This window comes from Canis aureus, chromosome 5 (genome assembly GCF_053574225.1).
Source record: "Canis aureus isolate CA01 chromosome 5, VMU_Caureus_v.1.0, whole genome shotgun sequence".
Taxonomy (NCBI): Eukaryota; Metazoa; Chordata; class Mammalia; order Carnivora; family Canidae; genus Canis; species Canis aureus.
In genome coordinates, this window is record NC_135615.1 from 6,023,281 (window position 1) to 6,043,106 (window position 19,826).

Below are 19,826 nucleotides of genomic sequence, written 5' to 3' on the forward strand. Positions count from 1 at the left end.
GGGAAGTTCCTTAGAATTTCTGTGCCTCATTTGCTTCCTGTGAAAAGATACCCAGTATAATTGCCTACTTCATACGGTTTGTGTAAGGCCTAAAACCCCTTTAGGATATGTAAACTGTCCCAAATAATGCATAGTAGTTGCACAGTAAAACTTCAAAACACTAATATCACGATTATTTAAAAAGGGCTTATGTCATTAAAAAAACAGTTTGCACTTTCCAAATTGATTTAGTGAAAACTTGTTTTTATTGAAAATGACAACAAAAAAATGTGGTATATTTACCCCTATCAAATAATGTAAGTAACATTATGATTTTCCTTTACTTTTGCAATTTTGATCTAAATTTAATACTTTGTTAATATTGCTATTAATATTGCTTAGATATGCTTTAAATATTCTTTGTATTTTAAGTATTTAATATTTTCCTGAAAAGAATCCTTCCTCTTTTTAGACCTGCAAAGAAAACATCTAAGGAAAAGAACAAGGTAGACAAACAAACAAAATATATAATTCTATTTCATTTATGATATATTTTTATTATATTATAATTCTATTTCATTCATGATATATTTTTATTATATTATTTTGATATTTCATATTTATCAGAAACATTATTCCGTGGTAAAAAAAATTACTTTATGAAACGCATAGTGAAAAAATGAAAATTTTCCTTTGTTGTATAGACATCTGCTGTGAAAAAATTATTCAGAAACACCAATTATTGATAAAGGTCTTTTTGATAAAAATCAGTTCTTTTAAAAAGTACCTATGTTTTTGCTTTTATAAAAAGATGGATATTTATCATCTTTCTACACTTAGTATATTTTATAAATATTTGGATGACATTTTGAAATAGTATTATTTATTTGTAGGTCAAAAAGCAAGTGAATTCTGCGGAGCATCTTGATGACGAGCATCTTGATGACTTAACTCAGTCATCTGAAACAGCTTCAGAGGATTGCAAGTTGCAATACTCTGATTATAAGAGTTCCCTGTTGCTCATTGAACTTGGCATGGATTGTAAAGGTAGGGCCGTCGTATAAATATAAAGCCTTTTTCTGTATATATGGTTGTAGTAATATGTGCACATCTCGTCTAGCGCTGCGCCACACAACACTGAGGAGTTATAGAGCTACTCATCTCAGAAGTATGTTTTATATTAAAATAGAGAACTATTGAATACTCTCAGCCAAAGAACTATAATTTCCAGGGATCCCTGGGTGGCGCAGCGGTTTGGCGCCTGCCTTTGGCCCAGGGCGCGATCCTGGAGACCCGGATCGAATCCCACGTCAGGCTCCCGGTGCATGGAGCCTGCTTCTCCTTCTGCCTATGTCTCTGCCTCTCTCTCTCTCTCTCTCTCTGTGTGTGACTATCATAAATAAATAAAAATTAAAAAAAAAAAGAACTATAATTTCCATTATGGTTGTCCACGTGGGAATGGCACACTTGATGTGTTTGTGAACTCTGCTTCTCTTCTGTGTCTTCACCCAAGGTCAGGTTACCATTATTTTTCTCCTAGATTACTGAGCTAACCTCAGGACTGTTTTCCCTGCCATTCCACCTCTCAGGATCTTGGTGTACACTGCAACCATAATTACTATACATTTTTAAAAATTTACATTTCATCACGTTACCCCCTTGCTTAAAGCTTAGCTATTACTACTTAATGCTATGAGGTGAAAGACCATAGGCCACTAGCTTCATCTTGTATGGTTTCATATCCATCTTTCCATCCATGTCTCAGCCACTGTCTTAGATGGTTTTTCATATAATAGAGGCTTTCTTTCTCCAACAGCCCTAGTTAGGTAAACTGCACGTGTATGAAGTATATAATTTGATAGTTTTGTCATATATATACACATGTGAAACCATAACTGTAATTTAGACAGTTAACATATCCATCACTCTTAGTCTCCTGTCTCTTCATATTGCCTTATTATGAAACTGCCAAATTGTTTTCTAAAGTCATTGTACTATTTTCTAAACCCACCAGCAGTGTGTGAGGGTTTCTAACTCCTCCATCTATATTTATCAGTACTTAGTATGATCAGTTTTTTAATCGTAGCCATGGATGGGTATGGTGTATATATGTATACACACACACACACACATAAATACATATATATGTGTATAAATATATACATTTATGGTTGTAATATACATTTCCCTAATAACTGATAATGTTGAGCTTATTTAACATCTGTATATCTTCATTGAGCTGTCAAAATTTTTGTCATTTAAAAAGTTAGGTTTATTTCTTATTTGTCAAGTGTTGATAAATCTTTGTTTTTGTTTTTGATATCTTATTATTTTTTAAATTGGAGTTCAATTTGCCAACAGATAGCATAACACCCAGTGCTCATCCCATCAAGTGCCCCCCCTCAGTGCCCATCACCCAGTCACCCCAACCCCTCGCCCACCTCCCTTTCCACCATGCCGTGTTTGTTTCCGAGAATTAGGAGTCTCTCATGTTCTGTCACCGTCCCTGATATTTTCACTCATTTTCTCTCCTTTCCACTTTATTCCCTTTCACTATTTTTTATATTCCCCAAATGAATAAGACCATATAATGTTTGTCCTTCTCCGATTGACTTACTTCACTCAGCATAATACCCTGCAGTTCCATCCATGTCGAAGTAAATGGTAGGTATTTGTCATTTCTAGTGGCTGAGTAATAATCCATCATATACATAGACCACATCTTCTTTATCCTTTCATCTTTCGAAAGACACCAAGGCTCTTTCCACAGTTTGGCTACTATACATTGCTGCTATAAACATTGGGGTACAGGTGTCCCGGCATTTCACTGCATCTGGATCTTTGGGTAAATCCCCAGCAGTGCAGCTGCTGAGTCATAGGGTAGATCTATTTTTAAGTCTTAGAGGAATCTTCACACAGTTCTCCAGAGTGGCTGCACCAGTTCACATTCCCACCAACAGTGTAAGAGGGTTCCCTTTTCTCCGCATCCTCTCCAACATTTGTTGTTTCCTGTCTTGTTAATTTTCCCCATTCTTACTGGTGTGAGGTGGTATCTCATTGTGGTTGTTGTTTCTTTTTCCCTGATGGCCCCTGATTCGGAGCATTTCCTCATGTGCTTGTTGGCCGTGTCTATGTCTTCCTCTGTGAAAATTCTGTTGATGTCTTTTGCCCATTTCATGATTGGATTGTTTGTTTCTTTGCTGTTGAATTTACTAAGTTCTTTATAGATCTTGGATACTAGCCCTTTATCTGATAGGTCATTTGCCAATATCTTCTCCATTCTGGAGGCTGTCTTTTAGTTTTGTTGACTGTTTATTTTGCTGTTCATTTTTGCTTTGGTTTCTCTTGCCTTCATGGATGTATCTTGCAAGAAGTTGCTGTGGCCAAGTTCAAAAAGGGTGTTGCCTGTGTTCTCCTCTAGGATTCTGATGGATTCCTGTCTCACATTTAGATCTTTCATCCATTTTGAGTTTTTCTTTGTGTATAGTTTAAGAGAATGGTCTAGTTTCATTGTTATGCACGTGACTGTCCAGTTTTCCCAGCACCATTTATTGAAGAGACTTTTTTTCCAGTGGATAGTCTTTCCTGCTTTGTCGAATATAACTTGACCATAGAGTCGAGGGCCCATTTCTGGATTCTCTATTCTTTTTCATTTTCCTAGGTGTCTGTTTTTGTGCCAGTACCACACTGTCTTGATGATCACAGCTTTGTGGTACACCCTGAAATCTGGCACTTTGATGCCCCCAGCTCTGGTTTTCTTTTTTAATATTCCCCTGGCTATTCAGTGTCTTTTCTGATTCCATACAACTCTTCCGATGATTTGTTTCAACTCTCTGAAGAAAGTCCATGGTATTTTGATAGGGATTGCATTAAATGTATAAATTTCCCTGGGTACCATTGACATTTTCCCAATATTCATTCTTCCAATCCATGAGCATGGCATATTTTTCCATCTCTTTGTGTCTTCCTCAATTTCCTTCAGAAGTGTTCTATACTTTTGAGGGTAGAGATCCTTTACCTCTTTGGTTAGGTTTATTCCTAGGCATCTCATGGTTTTGGGTGCAGTTGTCAATTGGATTGACCCCTTAATTTCTTTCTTCAGTCTCATTGTTAGTGTATAGAAATGCCCCTGATTTCTGGACATTGATTTGGTATCCTGCCACACTGCTGAATTGCTGTATGAGTTCTAGCAGTCTTGGGGTGGAGTCTTTTGGGTTTTCTATGTACAGTATCATGTCAACCACAAAGAGGGAGCATTTGACTTCTTTGCCAGTGTGAATGCATTTTATTTCTTTTTGTTTTCTGATTGCTGAGGCTAGGACTTCTAGTACTCTGTTGAATAGCAGTGGTGAGAGTGGACATCCGTGTCTTGTTCCTGATCTTAGGGGTAAGGCTCCCAGTGCTTCCCCATTGAGAATAATATTTGCTGTGGGCTTTTCATAGATGGCTTTTAAGATGCTGAGGAATGTTCCCTCTATCCCTACACCCTGAAGAGTTTTGATCAGGAATGGATGCTGTAGTTTGTCAAATGCGTTCTCTGCCTCTATTGAGAGGGTCGTATGGTTCTTGTTTTTTCTCTTCTTGATATGATCAATCACATTGATTGCTTTACGAGTGGTGAACCAGCCTTGCATCCCGGGGATAAATCCTACTGGGTTATGGTGAATAATCTTCCTAATGTATTTTTGGATCCTATTGGCTACTATCTTGTTGAGCATTTTTGCATCTGTGTTCATCAGGCTTATTCTCTCTACCTCTCCTTTTTGGTGGGGTCTTGGGTTTTGGAATTAAGGGGATGCTGGCCTCATAGAATGAGTTTGGAAGTACTCCATCTCTTTCTATCTTTTGGAGCAGCTTTAGTAGACTAGGTATTGTTTCTTCTACAAATGTTTGATAGAATTCCCCTGGGAAGCCATCTGGCCCTGGACTTTTGTGTCTTGGGAGGTTTTTGATGATATCTTCAATTTCCTCCCTGGTGTTTGGCCTTTTTGGACTTTCTATTTCTTCTTGTTCCAGTTTTGCTAGTTTGTGGTTTTCCAGAAATGAGTCCCATTTCTTCTAGATTGCCTAATTTATTCGTGTATAGCTGCTCATACTAAGTGTTTAAAATTGTTTGTATTTCCGTGGTATTGGTGGTGATCTCTCCATTTTTATTTGTGACTAATTTGAGTCTTTTCTCTCTTGTTTTTAATAAGGCTGGCTAATGGGGATCCCTGGGTGGTGCAGTGGTTTAGCGCCTGCCTTTGGCCCAGGGCGCGATCCTGGAGACCCGGGATCGAATCCCAAGTCGCGCTCCTGGTGCATGGAGCCTGCTTCTCCCTCTGCCTATGTCTCTGCCTGTGTGTGTGTGTGTGTGTGTGTGTGTGTGTGTGTGTGTGACTATCATAAATAAATAAAAAATTTTTAAAAAATAAGGCTGGCTAATGGTTCGTGTATCTTATTCTTTCAAAGAACCAACTCCTGGTTTTGTTGATCTGTTTCACAGTTCTTCGACTCTCTATTTCATTGAGTTCTGCTCAAATCTTTATTGTCTTTTTCTGCTGGGTGTAGGTTTTATTTGCTGTTCTTTCTCCAGCAACTTTAGATACAAGATTAGCTTTTACATATGGGTTCTTTCCAGTTTTTTGAGGGATGCTTATATTGCGATATATTTCCCCCTCAGGAGTGCTATTGCTGTATCCCAAGATTTTGAACAGTCGTATCTTCATTCTCATTAGTTTCCATGACTCTTTTTAATTCTTCCTGAATTTCCTGGTTGACCCTTTCATCTTTTACCAGGATGGTAGTTAACCTCCACATGTTTCCATTTCTTCTAATATTCTTCTTGTGATTTAGTCCTGTTTCAAAGCATTATGGTCTGAAAATATGCTGGGGACAATCTCAGATTTTTGTTATCAGTTGAGACCTGATTTGTGACCCAGTATGTGGTCTATTTTGGATAAAGTTCCTTGTGCACTTGAGAAGAACGTGTATTCAGTTGCATTTGTCTGTAAAGTTCTGTAAATATCTGTGAAATCCATCTGGTGCAGTGCATCATTGAAAGCTCTTGTTTCTTTGGAGATATTGGGCTTAGAAGATGTGTCATTTACAGAAAGCGACATGTTAAAATCTCCCCGTTTTAGTGTACTATTAGCTAAGTATGTCTTAATTTTGGTTACTAATTGACTGTTATACTTGGCAGCTCCCGCATTCGGGGCATAAATACTCATGATTGTTAGGTCCTCTTGTTGGAGAGATCCTTTAAGTATGATATAGTGTCCCTCTTCATCTCTCACTACAGTCTTTGGGATAAACTTTAATTTAGATGATATAAGGATAGGTATCCCTGGTTTCTTTTGAGGACTATTTGAATGGTAAAGGGTTCTCCAACCTTTTATTTTCAGGCTGTAGGTGTTCTTAGGTCTAAAATGAGTCTCTTATAGACAGCAAATAGATGGGTCTTGCTCTTTTTATCCAGTCTGAAACCCTGCGCCTTTTGATGGGGTCAATAAGCCCATTCATGTTCAGAGTTACTCTTGAAAGTTATGAATTTAGTGCCATCATGATACCTATTCAGTCCCTGTTTTTGTGGATTGTTTCCTTGGACTTCCTCTTTCTTTTACAGAGTCCCCCTTTATATTTCTTTCAGAACTGGTTTGGTGGTCACATATTCTTTCAGTTCCTGCCTGTCTTGGAAGTTCTTTCTCTCTCCTTTTATCGTGAATGAGAGCCTTGCTGGATAAAGTATTCTTGGCTGCAGGTTCTTCTCATTTAGGACCCTGACTATATCCTGCCAGCCCTTTCTGGCCTGCTAGGTCTCTGTGGAGAGGTCTGCTGTTACCCTAATACTTCTCTCCATAAAGGTTAGGAATCTCTTGTCTCTTGCTGCTTTAAGGATCTTTTCTTTATCTTTGGAATTTGCAAGTTTCACTGTTAACTATCGAGGTGTTGAGTGGTTTTTATTGATTTCAGGGGGCGATCTCTCTATCTCCTGGATCTGGTTGCCTGTTTCCCTTCCCACGTTAGAGAGGTTCCCAGCTATGATTTGTTCAAATATGCTTTCTGGTCCTCTGTCTCTTTCGGTGGCCTCTGGAACCCCTATTAACCCTAAGTTAAACTAGATTTTTCCTTCTGAGGCTGTCATTTGTTTCCCTTAACCTTTCCTCATGACCCTTTAATTGTTTTTCTCTTTTTTTCCTCAGCTTCCTTCCTTGCCATCAACTTGTCTTCTATGTCACTCACTGGTTCTTCTACCTCTTTAACCCTCATTGTTAGGACCTCCAGTTTGGATTGCATCTTATTTAATTGATTTTTAATTTCTGCCTGATGAGATCTAAATTCTGCAGTCATAAAGTCTCTTGAGTCCTTTATGCTTTTTTCTAGAGCCACCAGTAGCTTTATAATTGTGTTTCTGAATTCGCTTTCTGACATTGAATTGTAATCCAGATTTTGTAACTCTGTGGGAGAGAGGACTGTTTCTGATTCTTTCTTTTGAGGTGAGTTTTTCCTTCTAGTCATTTTGTTCAATGCAGAGTGGCCAAAAAAAAGTTGTACTGGAAAAAGGAGAAAAAGAGAGGAAAGGGGGGCAAGGGGGAGGACAAACAGAAAACAAAAAGCAAGAGGAGGTATCCTCTGATTCTATATACTATAAATCCCTTGACTTCCCCTGGGACTTTCCAGTGCTGCTTGGTCAATGCTTTTTCCCCTGTCCTTCCAGCTGGTTTTCTGGGGGAGGGGCCCGCTGTGGTGATTCTCAGGTGTGTGCACCTGGGGGAGCTGCCCAGCCCCTTGCCAGGTGCAGGGCTCAGTGCAAGCTGTTTATCCTGTGAAGCTCCTGTTCAGTCCCAGGTACAAGGTGACAGCAGGAGGAACAACAAGAGTGGCGGCAGCCAGCTCTCCATCTCTTGAGTCAGCTCCCACAGTAACTACCACAGCTCCCAGTCCGCAGGGGCCTGGGTGGTCCGGGGGCAGGGGGCGTAGATTTGCACAGCTCGGGGCCGCGTGGCAGCAGGAGCATCCTTGCTGCCCTGTGTCCTCCCGGCCTCTACCTGCCCCGGGGGGAGTGCCGGATCCTGGGCTGTGTCCCCAGTGCCCTGGGTTCTGGGGTCTGCACCGCTGGAATCACATTCCCGGGGCCGCACAGTGGCCGCCACCTGAGCTGCTCCCGGGGCCCCACTGGGCGCGGCGTCCAGCCCTTTAGGGAGCTCAGCCTGTAGTGTGTGGAGGGATCTCCCCCAGAGTGCAGTTGCTCTTTTAGTGCCCCTGGGAGCCTGAGGGCATCTGTACCCCTTCTGGGATCCTGCCCGAGCTCCCTGCAAGCGCCTTTCCTTCCAGGAAGATTGGTAAAGTTTCTGCTTCTCCAGGACTGGGGTTTCCTGTCCTGGGGGCACTAGCTGCGTGACCTTTGCCTGGCTCCTCATGGGGGCTCCTCCCCCTTGGATGCTTTTTTATTTCTTTATGTTTTTCCGTCTTCCTACCTTGATAGAAGCGCGAACTCTTCTGACTGTAGCATTCCAGCTCTTCTCTCTTTAAATCTCAGGCCGAATTCATAGGTTTTCAGGATGATTTGAAAGTTATCTAGGTAAGTTGGTGGGGACTGGTGACTTCGGGACCCTACTTTTCTGCCATCTTGCCCCGCCTCCTTCTCTTTTTCATATATACCTCAGTGCTATAAATGGTGAGATGAGTGCTATTCTTGGAGGATTCCAGAAATTTTTAACATATTATGTTTTTATTTTCATTCAATATGTGATACTTTGTAATTTCTTTTTTCATTACTTCTTTATTCCAAGGGTTTTTAAAAGATTTTTATGTATTTGAAAGAGAAGGAGAGAGAGAGAAAGAGAGCGCATAGGCGAAGGGAGGTCCAGAGGGGTAAGCGTCCTTCCCTCTGAGTGGGAAGCCCAACATGGGGCTCAATCCCAGGACCCGGAGATCATGACCTGAGCTAAAGGCAGACACTTAATCCATTGAGCCACCTAGGTACCCAGACCCAGGGGTTATTTAGATGTGCATTATTAATCAGTTTGCAAGTATTTGAGTATTTTCCAGAGGTAGGTTTGTTCTTCATTTCTAATTTGATCACTTTGTGGTCACAGAACACACTTTCATGACTTCAATCCTTTTGACTTAACTCCCTTTATTAAGGTTTATTTTATGACCCAGAATATAATCTCTTTTGGTAAATGCTCCATGGATACTTGAGAAAGATGGTGGTGGTCAAGTCTTCTATATCCTTGATGATTTTCTGCCTATTAAAATCTCAGACTAAAATTGTAAATTTGCCTGTTTCTCTTTGCAGTTCTGTTGATTTTTGCCTTATGTATTTTGATGTTATTAATAGATTCAAAAGCATTTAGGTTTGTTATGCTTATTTGTCGACCCTTTCATTATTAACAAATGACCTTATACATCACGAGAATATATATTGCTTTGAAATCTATTTTGCCTGGCATTAATATTGCTACTCAAGCTCAGCCTTCTTTTGTCAAGTGTGAGTGTGGTATATCCTTATTTTTGTCCTTTTCACAAATTTGTGTCTTTACATTTATTTATTTATTTATTTATTTATTTATTTATTTATTTATTTTAATTTGTGTGTGTGTGTGTCTTTACATATAAATTGAATTTTTTATAGGCAGCCTATGGTTGTCTCTTACATTTTTATCCATTCTGACAGTCTGCCTTTTAATCGAGGCTTTTAGACCATTTTCTTTCTTTCTTTTATTTTTTGACAATTTTCATTTACTCTGATTATTGATACAGTTGATATAAATCTCTCATCCTGTTTGCTTTCCGTTTGACCTGCTTTGTTCCCATTTTCTTTGCTTTCTGCTTTCTTTTAGATTAATAAACTAATTTTTACGAGTTCAATTTATACTTATATATAAATATACACATATGTGTATGTATGGGCTTTGTTTATTACTTAACAAAGCTTAAGATTTGCTATTTTAGTGATTGCTTTAGGGTTTAAAGCATATGACTCAAGCATCACAGTCCACCTTCTTGTAGTGTTATACCACATTATATGTAGTTTAAGAAAATTCCAATAGGGAACACGTGAGTAGCTTAGTGGTTGAGCATCTACCTTTGGCTCAGGGTGTGATCCCAGGGTCCTTGTATCAAGTCCCACATCAGGCTATCTCAGGGAACCTGCTTCTCCCTCTGCCTGTGTCTCTGCCTCTCTCTCTCTCCATGTCTCTCATGAATAAATAAATAAAATCTTTTTTTAAAATTACAATAGTTTACTTCCATTTCTTCTCTCCTAGCCAGATCCTTTGTGGGTCTGTGGGATTATAGTTTTCATTCAGTTTAGAAAGGTTTCAGTCATGTTTTCTTTTCTTTTTAAAAGATTTTAAAGTTCTATTGATAAGATTTTATTCATTTATTTGAGAGAGAGAGCATGAGCAGGGAGAGAGGCAGAGGAAGAGGGAGAAGCAGACTCCCTACTAAGCAGGGAGCCCACCATGTGGCTTGATCCCAGGACACCAAGATCATGACCTGAGCCGAAGGCAGACACCCACCGATTGAGCCACCCAGGCACCTGGTATAATCTCTTTACGTTGAAGTTACTCAATATTTATTTCATGTATGAATGAGTTAATGTGAACATGCTCGGTCCCTTATATGCAAAAAATACTCATATTGTTTTATTTTACTTTTTAAAAGAACAAATTTGTGAGAGAGCATGAGCAGGAGATGGGGAGAGGAACAGAGAGGGAGGGAACGAGGGGGTAAAGAACCTTAAGCAGACTCTGTGCTGAGTGCAGCACCCAGTGCCAGGTTCAATCCCACAACTGTGAGATCATGACCTCAGCCAAAACCAATAATTGGATGCTTTACCACCTGACCCACCCTGATGCCTCCTGTATTTTATTTCTGTTTTTGTTTTTCCTCTGGTGTAGATTCTGTTAGCGTATTGACAATCCAGAATGCAATTCTTAAATACAAAAGATCAATAGAATTAAAAAGAAAAGACTGTGAACAACTTACAAGAAAAATTTTACAAGTGGAATATAAGGTCAATGGACTAGAACAGTTGCTATCAGAAACAAAAGAAATGAAATCTCAGTTAGAGCATCAAAAAGTGGAATGGGAACGAGAACTCTACAGTTTAAGGTATGACATCTTGGTTTTAAGGAAATATTTCAACTATTTACTTTTTTTTTTTTAATAGACTCCACACTCAGCGTGGGGCTTGAACTCACAACTATGAGATCAAGAGTCACATGCTCTGTCAACTGAGCCAGCCAGGAACCCCTTGAAATACTTACTTTTATGCTGCAGATGTGTAGGAGAAGTTTTGTAATTGCTAATTTGCCTTCTGGGATTTTATAGGGAAGGAAACTCCATTAGAAATGTGAAGTATCAGAAGACGAATGGGTAAAGAAGCAGTGGTCTATGTATATACAATGGAATATTCCTCAGCCATTAGAAACGACAAATACCCACCATTTGCTTCCATGTGGGTGGAACTGGAGGGTATTATGCTGAGTGAAATAAGTCCATCGGAGAAGGACAAACATTATATGGTCTCATTCATTTGGGGAATATAAAAATTAATGAAAGGGAATAAAGGGGAAAGGAGAGAAAATGAGAGGGAAATATCAGTGAGGGTGACAGAACATGAGAGACACGTAACTCTGGGAAACGAACAAGGTGTAGTGGAAAGGGAGGTGAGTGGAGGCTGGGGTGACTGGCTGATGGGCACTAAGGGGGGGCACTTGACGGGGTGAGCACTGGGTGATATGCTGTATGTTGGCAAATTGAACTCCAATTTTTTTTTTAAAAAAAGTTGTAAAGTGTGAGATTCTTTGAAATAATACTGCAAGGTTTTAACAGTGAATACTTCTAATAATTTAATGTATATTCTAAAGCATAATTTTAATGACCATGTAGAAGTCCATCATATGTAAACCTCATTATTTAACAAATTGAATTTTGGTTGTTTTCCATTTTCCTATAGTTTAATTAATGCTATAAGGAATGTCTTTTATTTAATTCTGTTTCTACAGTCTTGGTTAATTGGAATAAATTCTTTAATATAGTATTGTGTTAATGTATAAAAATATTTAGTAGAGGTCTCTGATCCATATTTTTAAATTGTTCTCAGGGAATTTTATATTATATGCCCCCCAACAGAGTGTGAAATGGCCAATTTTTCTCAAGACAGAAAAATTGGTTTATTCTTAACATATGCAGGGGTTAAAAAGTAAAATGGAAAAATGATTAATGGTTAAGTTTTTTTTAACATTTCTCACATATATAAAGAAAATTAATTCAAAAGTCTATGCTGAAAGCACATCTTACTCTATTCTTTACTTAATTAATATGGATCCTGTGATGTTTTCAAAGGAGTTTTCAAATGATTTATAAAATACATAATGATCAACAAGGTTGAGAATATTACAGAATAAGAAACATAAAAAGCATGGGCAATAGATTTTAGGCTCCCTAGTCTAGTGCTGGATCAGAGTCATCTGCAGGTGTATGGTGTGTAAACGACATCTGCTGATGCTGTCTTACACTGAAGATCATTTTTAGAGGTACCTGTGATGTTTTGTGAAATAAAAATGTATTTCTAGTGAATTTATAAAGTTGTTGATAAACAGCAACTTCTCTTTTTAATTAGTAATGAAATGATTTGTCTTAATTGAAGTGTAATTATGACTTTGTGGAGAAAAATGACAATTTTGAACCCTTTCTTAAATAATTTCAGAATTCCTTTGCTTACAACATCTCCCAGAGTTATTACTGACTAAAACTTACTAAGTTGCAAAATGCTTTCTCATTGCTTCTTTTAAACTATATATCTTTTTGAAGATATTGAAGTGATAAATTGAAAAACATGAGCCCTAGAAAGGGAAAAAAATTGAGAACAGAAAAATTTCCTTTGGATAATGAACCAACATATGTGGAACCAGATCATAAAATAAAAGTTTTATTGCTAACAAAACAAATTTTAAAATGAACACATGCATTTGCAGATTGACCTTAAAACAAGAAAAAGAAAAAAGAAGAAGTGCTGAAATTTTATATATAAATATTAAGGAGCAATTAAGAAGTAAAGAAGAGCTGAGTGAAGTAAGTCAATCATAGACAGACAAACATCATATGGTTTCACTCTATGGGGACTATAAAAATACTGAAAAGGATTATAGGGGAAAGGAGAGAAAATCAGTGGGAAAAAGTAGAGAGGGTGACAACACATTAGAGACTCCTAACTCTGAGAAATGAACAAGGGATAGTGGAAGGGGAGGTGGGCGGGGGGTGGGGAGACTGGGTGACGGTCACTGAGGGGGCATTTGACAGGTGAGCACTGGGTGTTATGCTGTATGTTGGCAAATCGAACTCCAATAACAAATATACAAAAAAAAATAGTATTCCATCATGTAATACTCTGGGCATTCTGTTCTCGCGAAAGCTGCCTCTGAACATCATTTTGCTCTTCTATAACCTAGAGACACATTTTCATTAGGATTTTGGATCTTATCATTAAAAAAAAAAGTCAAAAGGCTTAAGAGAACTTAAAAAAAAATGTTCAAGAGTGGCCTTTTTTATAACAAGGCTTTTCATCCTCAATGAATAATTCAAATTTTAAATTAAATGACAGCAAAATGTACCATAGAGTAAAAATACAAGTAGACATAGTATTGTGAAATAAAATTTCTGTGTAAAACATTTAACTAGCTTCATCAGCATCTCAAGGAAATCTAGCTCATATTTCAACATTAAAAAATTCAAAACTGGGACACCTGGGGGCTCAGTGGGTTAAGTGTCCAACTCTTTTTATGGCTCAGGTCATGATCTCACGATCACGAGACTCCGAACCAGGTGAGGCTGGAGACTCAGATCATGAGACTCAGAACCAGAGTCTGCTGGAGATTCATTTCCCTCCCTCTCCCTCTACTCCTTTCCCCCCAGCCCATGCTCTGTGTAAAAATAAATACAATTCCATAAATCAATAAATCAATATAACATTTATCTCATTTTACCTTCCATCCCTTCATTCAAAATATATACATAGGGCATATGTGAGAGGCCAAGAATTCCAATAAGGTAGTAATTGTGGCTACAAAGATCATGGTTGCTATTAGGTTAAAATGAAATGTTTAATCTATTTGAAGCCTAACAATATGTATTATATCAAAGGGATACTATAAATAATATTGATGGAAATATACAATTACTGCCAAAAATTTACCTGATTCAAATTATTTTTTACACCCTTCAATTCCAAGTTTCGTCTTCTAAGATTAAGTTGAAGTTGTTTGATTTCAACTTCTTTACTATATTGCTCTTCTTTACTTCTTGTTTTTATAATAAATTTATTTTTTATTGGTGTTCAATTTACCAACATACAGACTAACACCCAGTGCTCATCCCGTCAAGTGCCCCCCTCAGTGCCCGTCACCCATTCACCCCCACCCCCTGCCCTCCTCCCCTTCCACCACCCCTAGTTTGTTCCATGCACATTGAAGTTCCGTGCACATTGAAGCAAATGCTGGTTATTTGTCATTTCTAGGGACTGAGTAATATTCCATTTTATATATAGACCACATCTTCTATATCCATTCATCATTTGATGGATACTCAGGCTGCATCCACCGTCTGGCTATTCTGGAAAATGCTGCTATAAACATTGGGGTGCAGGTGTCGCGGTTTTTCACTGCATCTCTATCTTTGGGGTAAATCCCGAGTGGTGCTATTGCTGGGTCATAGGGTAGCTCTATTTTTAACTCTTTGAGGAACCTCCACACAGTTTTCCATAGTGGCTGCACCAGTTCACATTCCCACCAACAGTACAAGAGGGTTCCCCTTTCTCCACCTCCTCTGCAACATTTGTTGTTTCCTGTCTTGTTAATTTTCCCCATTCTCACTGGTGTGACATGGTATCTCATTGTGGTTTTGATTTGTATTTCCCTGATGGCAAGTGATGTGGAGTGTTTTCTCATGTGCTCGTTGGCCATTTGTATGTCTTTTTTGGTGAAATTTCTGCTCATGTCTTTTGCCCATTTCATGATTGGATTGTTTCTTTGCTGTTGAGTGTACTAAGTTCTTTATAGATCTTGGATACTAGCCCTTTACCTGATAGGTCATTTGCAAATAACTTCTCCCATTCTGTAGGTTATCTTTTAGTTTTGTTGACTGTTTCTTTTGCTGTGCAGAAGATTTTTATCTTGATGAGGTCCCAATGGTTTATTTTTGCTATTGTTTCCCTTTGCCTTCATAGATCTATCTTGCAAGAAGCTGCAGTGGCCGAGTTTACAAAGGCTGTTGCCTGTGTTCTCCTCTAGGATTCTTTTTTTTTTCTTTTTTAATTTTTATTTATTTGTGATACTCAGAGAGAGAGAGAGAATGAGGCAGAGACACAGGCAGAGGGAGAAGCAGGCTCCATGCACCGGGAGCCCGACGTGGGATTCGATCCTGGGTCTCCAGGATCGCGCCCTGGGCCAAAGGCAGGCGCCAAACCACTGCGCCACCCAGGGATCCCTCCTCTAGGATTCTGATGGATTCCTGTCTCACGTTTAGATCTTTCCTCCATTTTGAGTTTATCTTTGCGTGTGGTGCAAGAGAGTGGTCTAGTCTCATTCTTCTGCACGTGGCTGTCCAGTTTTCCCAGCACCATTTATTTTATTTATTTATTTTATTATTATTATTTTTTATTTATTTATGATAGTCACAGAGAGAGAGAGAGGGAGGCAAAGACATAGGCAGAGGGAGAAGCAGGCTCCACGCACCGGGAGCCTGATGTGGGATTCGATCCCGGGTCTCCAGGATCATGCCCTGGGCCAAAGGCAGGCGCCAAACCACTGCGCCACCCAGGGATCCCCCCCAGCACCATTTATTGAAGAGAGCGTCCTTTTTCCAGTGGATAGTCTTTGCTGCTTTGTCAAATATAATTTGACCATGGATTCGAGGGCCCATTTCTGGATTCTCTCTTCTGTTCTATTGATCTATTTGTCTGGTTTTGTGCCAGTACCACACTGTCTTGATGATCAAAGCTTTGTAAGACAACTTGGAATCCGGCATTGTGATGTCCCCAGCTCTGGTTTTCTTTTTCAATATTCCCCTAGCTGTTCGGGGTTTTTTCTGATTCCACACAAATCTTAAGATTATTTATTCCAGCTTTCTGAAGAAAGTGAAGAAAGTCCATGGTATGTGGATAGGAAAGCATTGAATGTAAATCGCCCTGGGTTAGCATAGACATTTTGACAATATTAATTCTTCCAATCCATGAGCATGGAATATTTTTCCATCTCTTTGTGTCTTCCTGGATTTCTTTCAGAAGTGTTCTGTAGTTGTTAGGGTATAAATCCTTTATCTCTTTGGTTAGGTTTTCCTTGGTATTGGTGGTGATCTCTCCTTTTTCATTCGTGATTTTATTAATTAGAGTCTTTTCTCCTTTGTTTTTTAAAAGGCTGGCTAATGGTTTACGTATCTTATTCTTCCTTTCAAAGAACCAACCTCTGGTTTTGTTGATCTGTTCCACAGTTCTTCTGGTCTCTATTTCATTGAGTTCTGCTCAAATCTTCACTCTCTCTGTTCTGCTTGGTGTAGGTTTTATTTACTGTTCTTTCTCCAATTCCTTTAGGTGCAAGGTTAGCTTGTGTCTTTGAAGTTTTTTTCCAATCTTTTGAGGGATGCTTGTATTGCAATGCATTTCCTGCTTAGGATTGCTTTGGCTGTATCCCAAGGATTTTGAATGGTTGTATCTTCATTTTCATTAGTTTCCATGAATCTTTTTATTTCTTCTCTAATTTTCTGGTTGACCCATTCATCTTTCAGCAGGATGGTCTTTCTCCTCCCTGTGTTTGCGTTTCTTCCAGATTTCTTCTTGTGATTGAGTTCTAGTTTCAAAGCATTGTGGTCTGAAAATATGCAGGGGACAGTCCCAATGTTTTGGTATCCGGTGGCCTATTCTGAGAAAGTTCCATGAGAAGACTATGTATTCAGTTGCTTTTGGATGTAAAGTTCTGTAAATATCTGTGAAATCCATGTGGTGTAGTGTATCATTTAAAGCTCTTGTTTCTTTGGAGATGTTGTGCTTAGAAGATCTGTCATTTGCAGAACGTGCCGTGTTTAAGTCTCCTACTACTAGTGTATTATTATCTAAGTATGCCCCTACTTTGGTTATTAATTCATTGATAGACTTGGAAGCTCCCACATTAGAAGCATAAATATTCATGATTGTTAGATCTTCTTGTTGGATAGACCCTTCAAGTATGATATAGTGTCCCTCTTCATCTCTTAACTGCAGTCTTTGGGATAAACTTTAATTTATCTGATATAAGGATGGCTACCCCTGCTTTCTTTTGAAGACCATGTGAATGGTAAATGGTTCTCCAACCTTTTATTTTCATGCTGTAGGTGTCCTTATATCTAAAATGAGTCTCTTGTAGACAGCAAATAGATGGGTCTTGATTTTTTTATCCAGTCTGAAACCCTGCGTTTTTTGATGGGATCATTTAGCCCATTCACATTCAGAGTACCTATTGAAAGATGTTAATTTACTGTCATTGTAATGTCTATTCAGTCCCTGCTTTTGTGGATTATTTCTTTGGGCTTCCTCTTTCTTTTACAGGGTCCCCATTAGTATTACTTGCAGAGCTGGTTTGGTGGTCACATATTCTTTCAGCTTCTGCCTATCTTAGAAGCTCTTTATCCTATTCTGAACCAAAGGCTCACTGGATAGAGTATTCTTGGCTGCATGTTCTTGTCATGTAGAACCCTGAATATTTCCTGCCAGCTGTTTCTGGCCTGCCAGATCTCTGTGGAGAGGTCTGCTGTTAATCTAATATTTCTCCCCATATAAGTTAGAAATCTCTTGTTTCTTGCTGTTTTAAGGACTTTCTTTTTCTTTGGAATTTGCTTGTTTCACCATTAAATGTCGAGTTCTGCTTTTTTTCCCTTCCCCTTGGTGGGGGACCTCTCTATCTCCTGGACCTGAATGCCTTTTTCCCTCCCCAAAATTAGGGAAGTTCACAGGTATGATTTGTTCAAATATCCTTTCTGGCCCTCTGGCCCTCCTGTGGAACCCCAATTATGCGTATATTTTTTCCTTCTGAGGCTCTCGATTATTTCCCTTAACTTTTCCTCATGGTCTTTTAATTGTTTTTCTGTTTTCTCTTAAGCTTTCCTCTTTGCCATCAACTTGTCTTCTGTGGCACTCACTCTTTCCTCTAACTCATTAACCCTCATTGTTAGGACCTTCAGTTTGGATTGCATCTCATTTAATTAATTTTTAATTTTGGACTAAGTAGATCAAAATTCTGCAGTCATGAAGTTTCTTTAATACTCTCTGCTTTTTTACAGAGCCACCACTAGCTTTATAATTGTGCTTTTGAATTGGCTTTCTGACATCAAATTGTAATTCAAATTCTATAAGTCTGTGGAAGAGAGTACTGTTTCTGATTCTTTTGTGGTGAGAGCTTCCTTCTAGTCATTTTGCTCACTGCAGAGTGGCTGTATGAACGGGCTGAGTCAAGAATATCAACCACAATCTAAGTCAATTTCACCTTAGATGATTGTTTTTAAACATTTCATTTATGTATTCATGAGAGACACCGAGAGAGGGGCAGAGACACAAGCAGAGGGAGAAGCAGGCTCCATGCAGGGAGCCTGATGTGGCACTTGATCCTGGGACTCCAGGATCATGCCTTGAGCTGAAGGCAGGCACTAAACCACTGAGCCACCCAAGGTTTCTTATCCTTCGATGATTCTGACTGTTCCATGACATGAAATTGAAAACGAAGAGAAGAACAAAATAACACAAAATGACCACTAAAGTGAAAAACAAATTTTAAAACCAAGTAGTAGAAAATAAAAGGCCAAGAATGCCAAGGAAGAAAAAAAGAGAAAAAAAAGCAAAGGTAAAGAGGGGAAAAAGAAAAAAAGAAGTAGAAAAATAAAATGTTGGGGGGGACTGGGACATGGTGGTGGTGATGAAGTTGTAGTGGAGGGAGAATGTAGTCTACCTGAGGGGTCCTAGGGGGTGATCCTCTTGGTCCTGGGTGTATTAAGTTCTGTATGTTAGAAGATACTGAGTCCCAAATTTCTATAAACCAGAAATACTTGTAGAGAGACCCAACATTGTTCCCCAAAACATAAATGAGATAAAAAGGGGGGCAGAATGGGAACGAAGAGAGAATATAGTCTCACAGAATGAACCAGCACGGTATACCACTTGGTTCTGGGTGCATGCTCGTCCTGTTTTAGAAGGTATTGTGCCATTGTAGAACAAAATGAGGTAGAGAAAACAAAAAAAGCACACACACACAAAACATATCTCGTCTAGCTCCCAAAATTAAGTTGAGTATGTTGAAGGGAATCTAGAAGTGGAAAATCTATCTAAGACGTGTAATTGTAAAAATATGAGTCAAAAAGGAAGAAACCTGAAAATGAAGAGGTGGCAAAATATTGTAGTTAAGGTGGGAAAAGAGAAAGAAAATTGGAAACTTACAGTCTGATATAAAAATGAGTTGTACTGGAACATGGGTGGGGGGGCGGGGAAGAGGGGTACCCTCTAGTTCTATATACTGTAGATCCCTCGACTTCCCCTGGAGCTTTCCAGCGCTGCTGGGTGGGGAACTTGCTCTTCCCCTGTCCTTCCAGCTGGTCTTCTGGGGGAGGGGCGGGCTGTGCCGATTCTCAGGTGTGTGTACCTTGGGGAGCTGCCCCGCCCCCTGCTGGGTGCAGGGTCACGGGGAGCCGACCTGACCTCCCGTGAGGCCCGTGTCCCCTGGCGGCCACGCCTCTCCCAGGCACCGGGTGACACCAGGAGGGACAACCACACCGGCAGCGGCCAGGTCTCCCTGGCCCTGGAGGGCGCCCCCTGCAGTGACTCCCCCCATCTCCCAGTCCAC

The 19,826-nt window shown here is 39.3% G+C and overlaps 1 protein-coding gene across 9 annotated transcripts in view; it reads left to right on the top strand.

The window, feature by feature from the left end:
• Positions 1–19,826, top strand: part of LOC144313633 (ankyrin repeat domain-containing protein 26-like) — a 212,726-nt gene that overhangs the window by 140,580 nt on the left and 52,320 nt on the right. For all 9 annotated transcript variants that reach the window (XM_077896684.1, XM_077896685.1, XM_077896681.1 and 6 more), the window contains 4 exons: positions 452–485; positions 873–1,026; positions 10,866–11,079; positions 12,948–13,044. In XM_077896684.1, the coding sequence (XP_077752810.1) occupies positions 452–485; positions 873–1,026; positions 10,866–11,079; positions 12,948–13,044 (499 nt within the window). The remainder of the gene's footprint in view (positions 1–451; positions 486–872; positions 1,027–10,865; positions 11,080–12,947; positions 13,045–19,826) is intronic.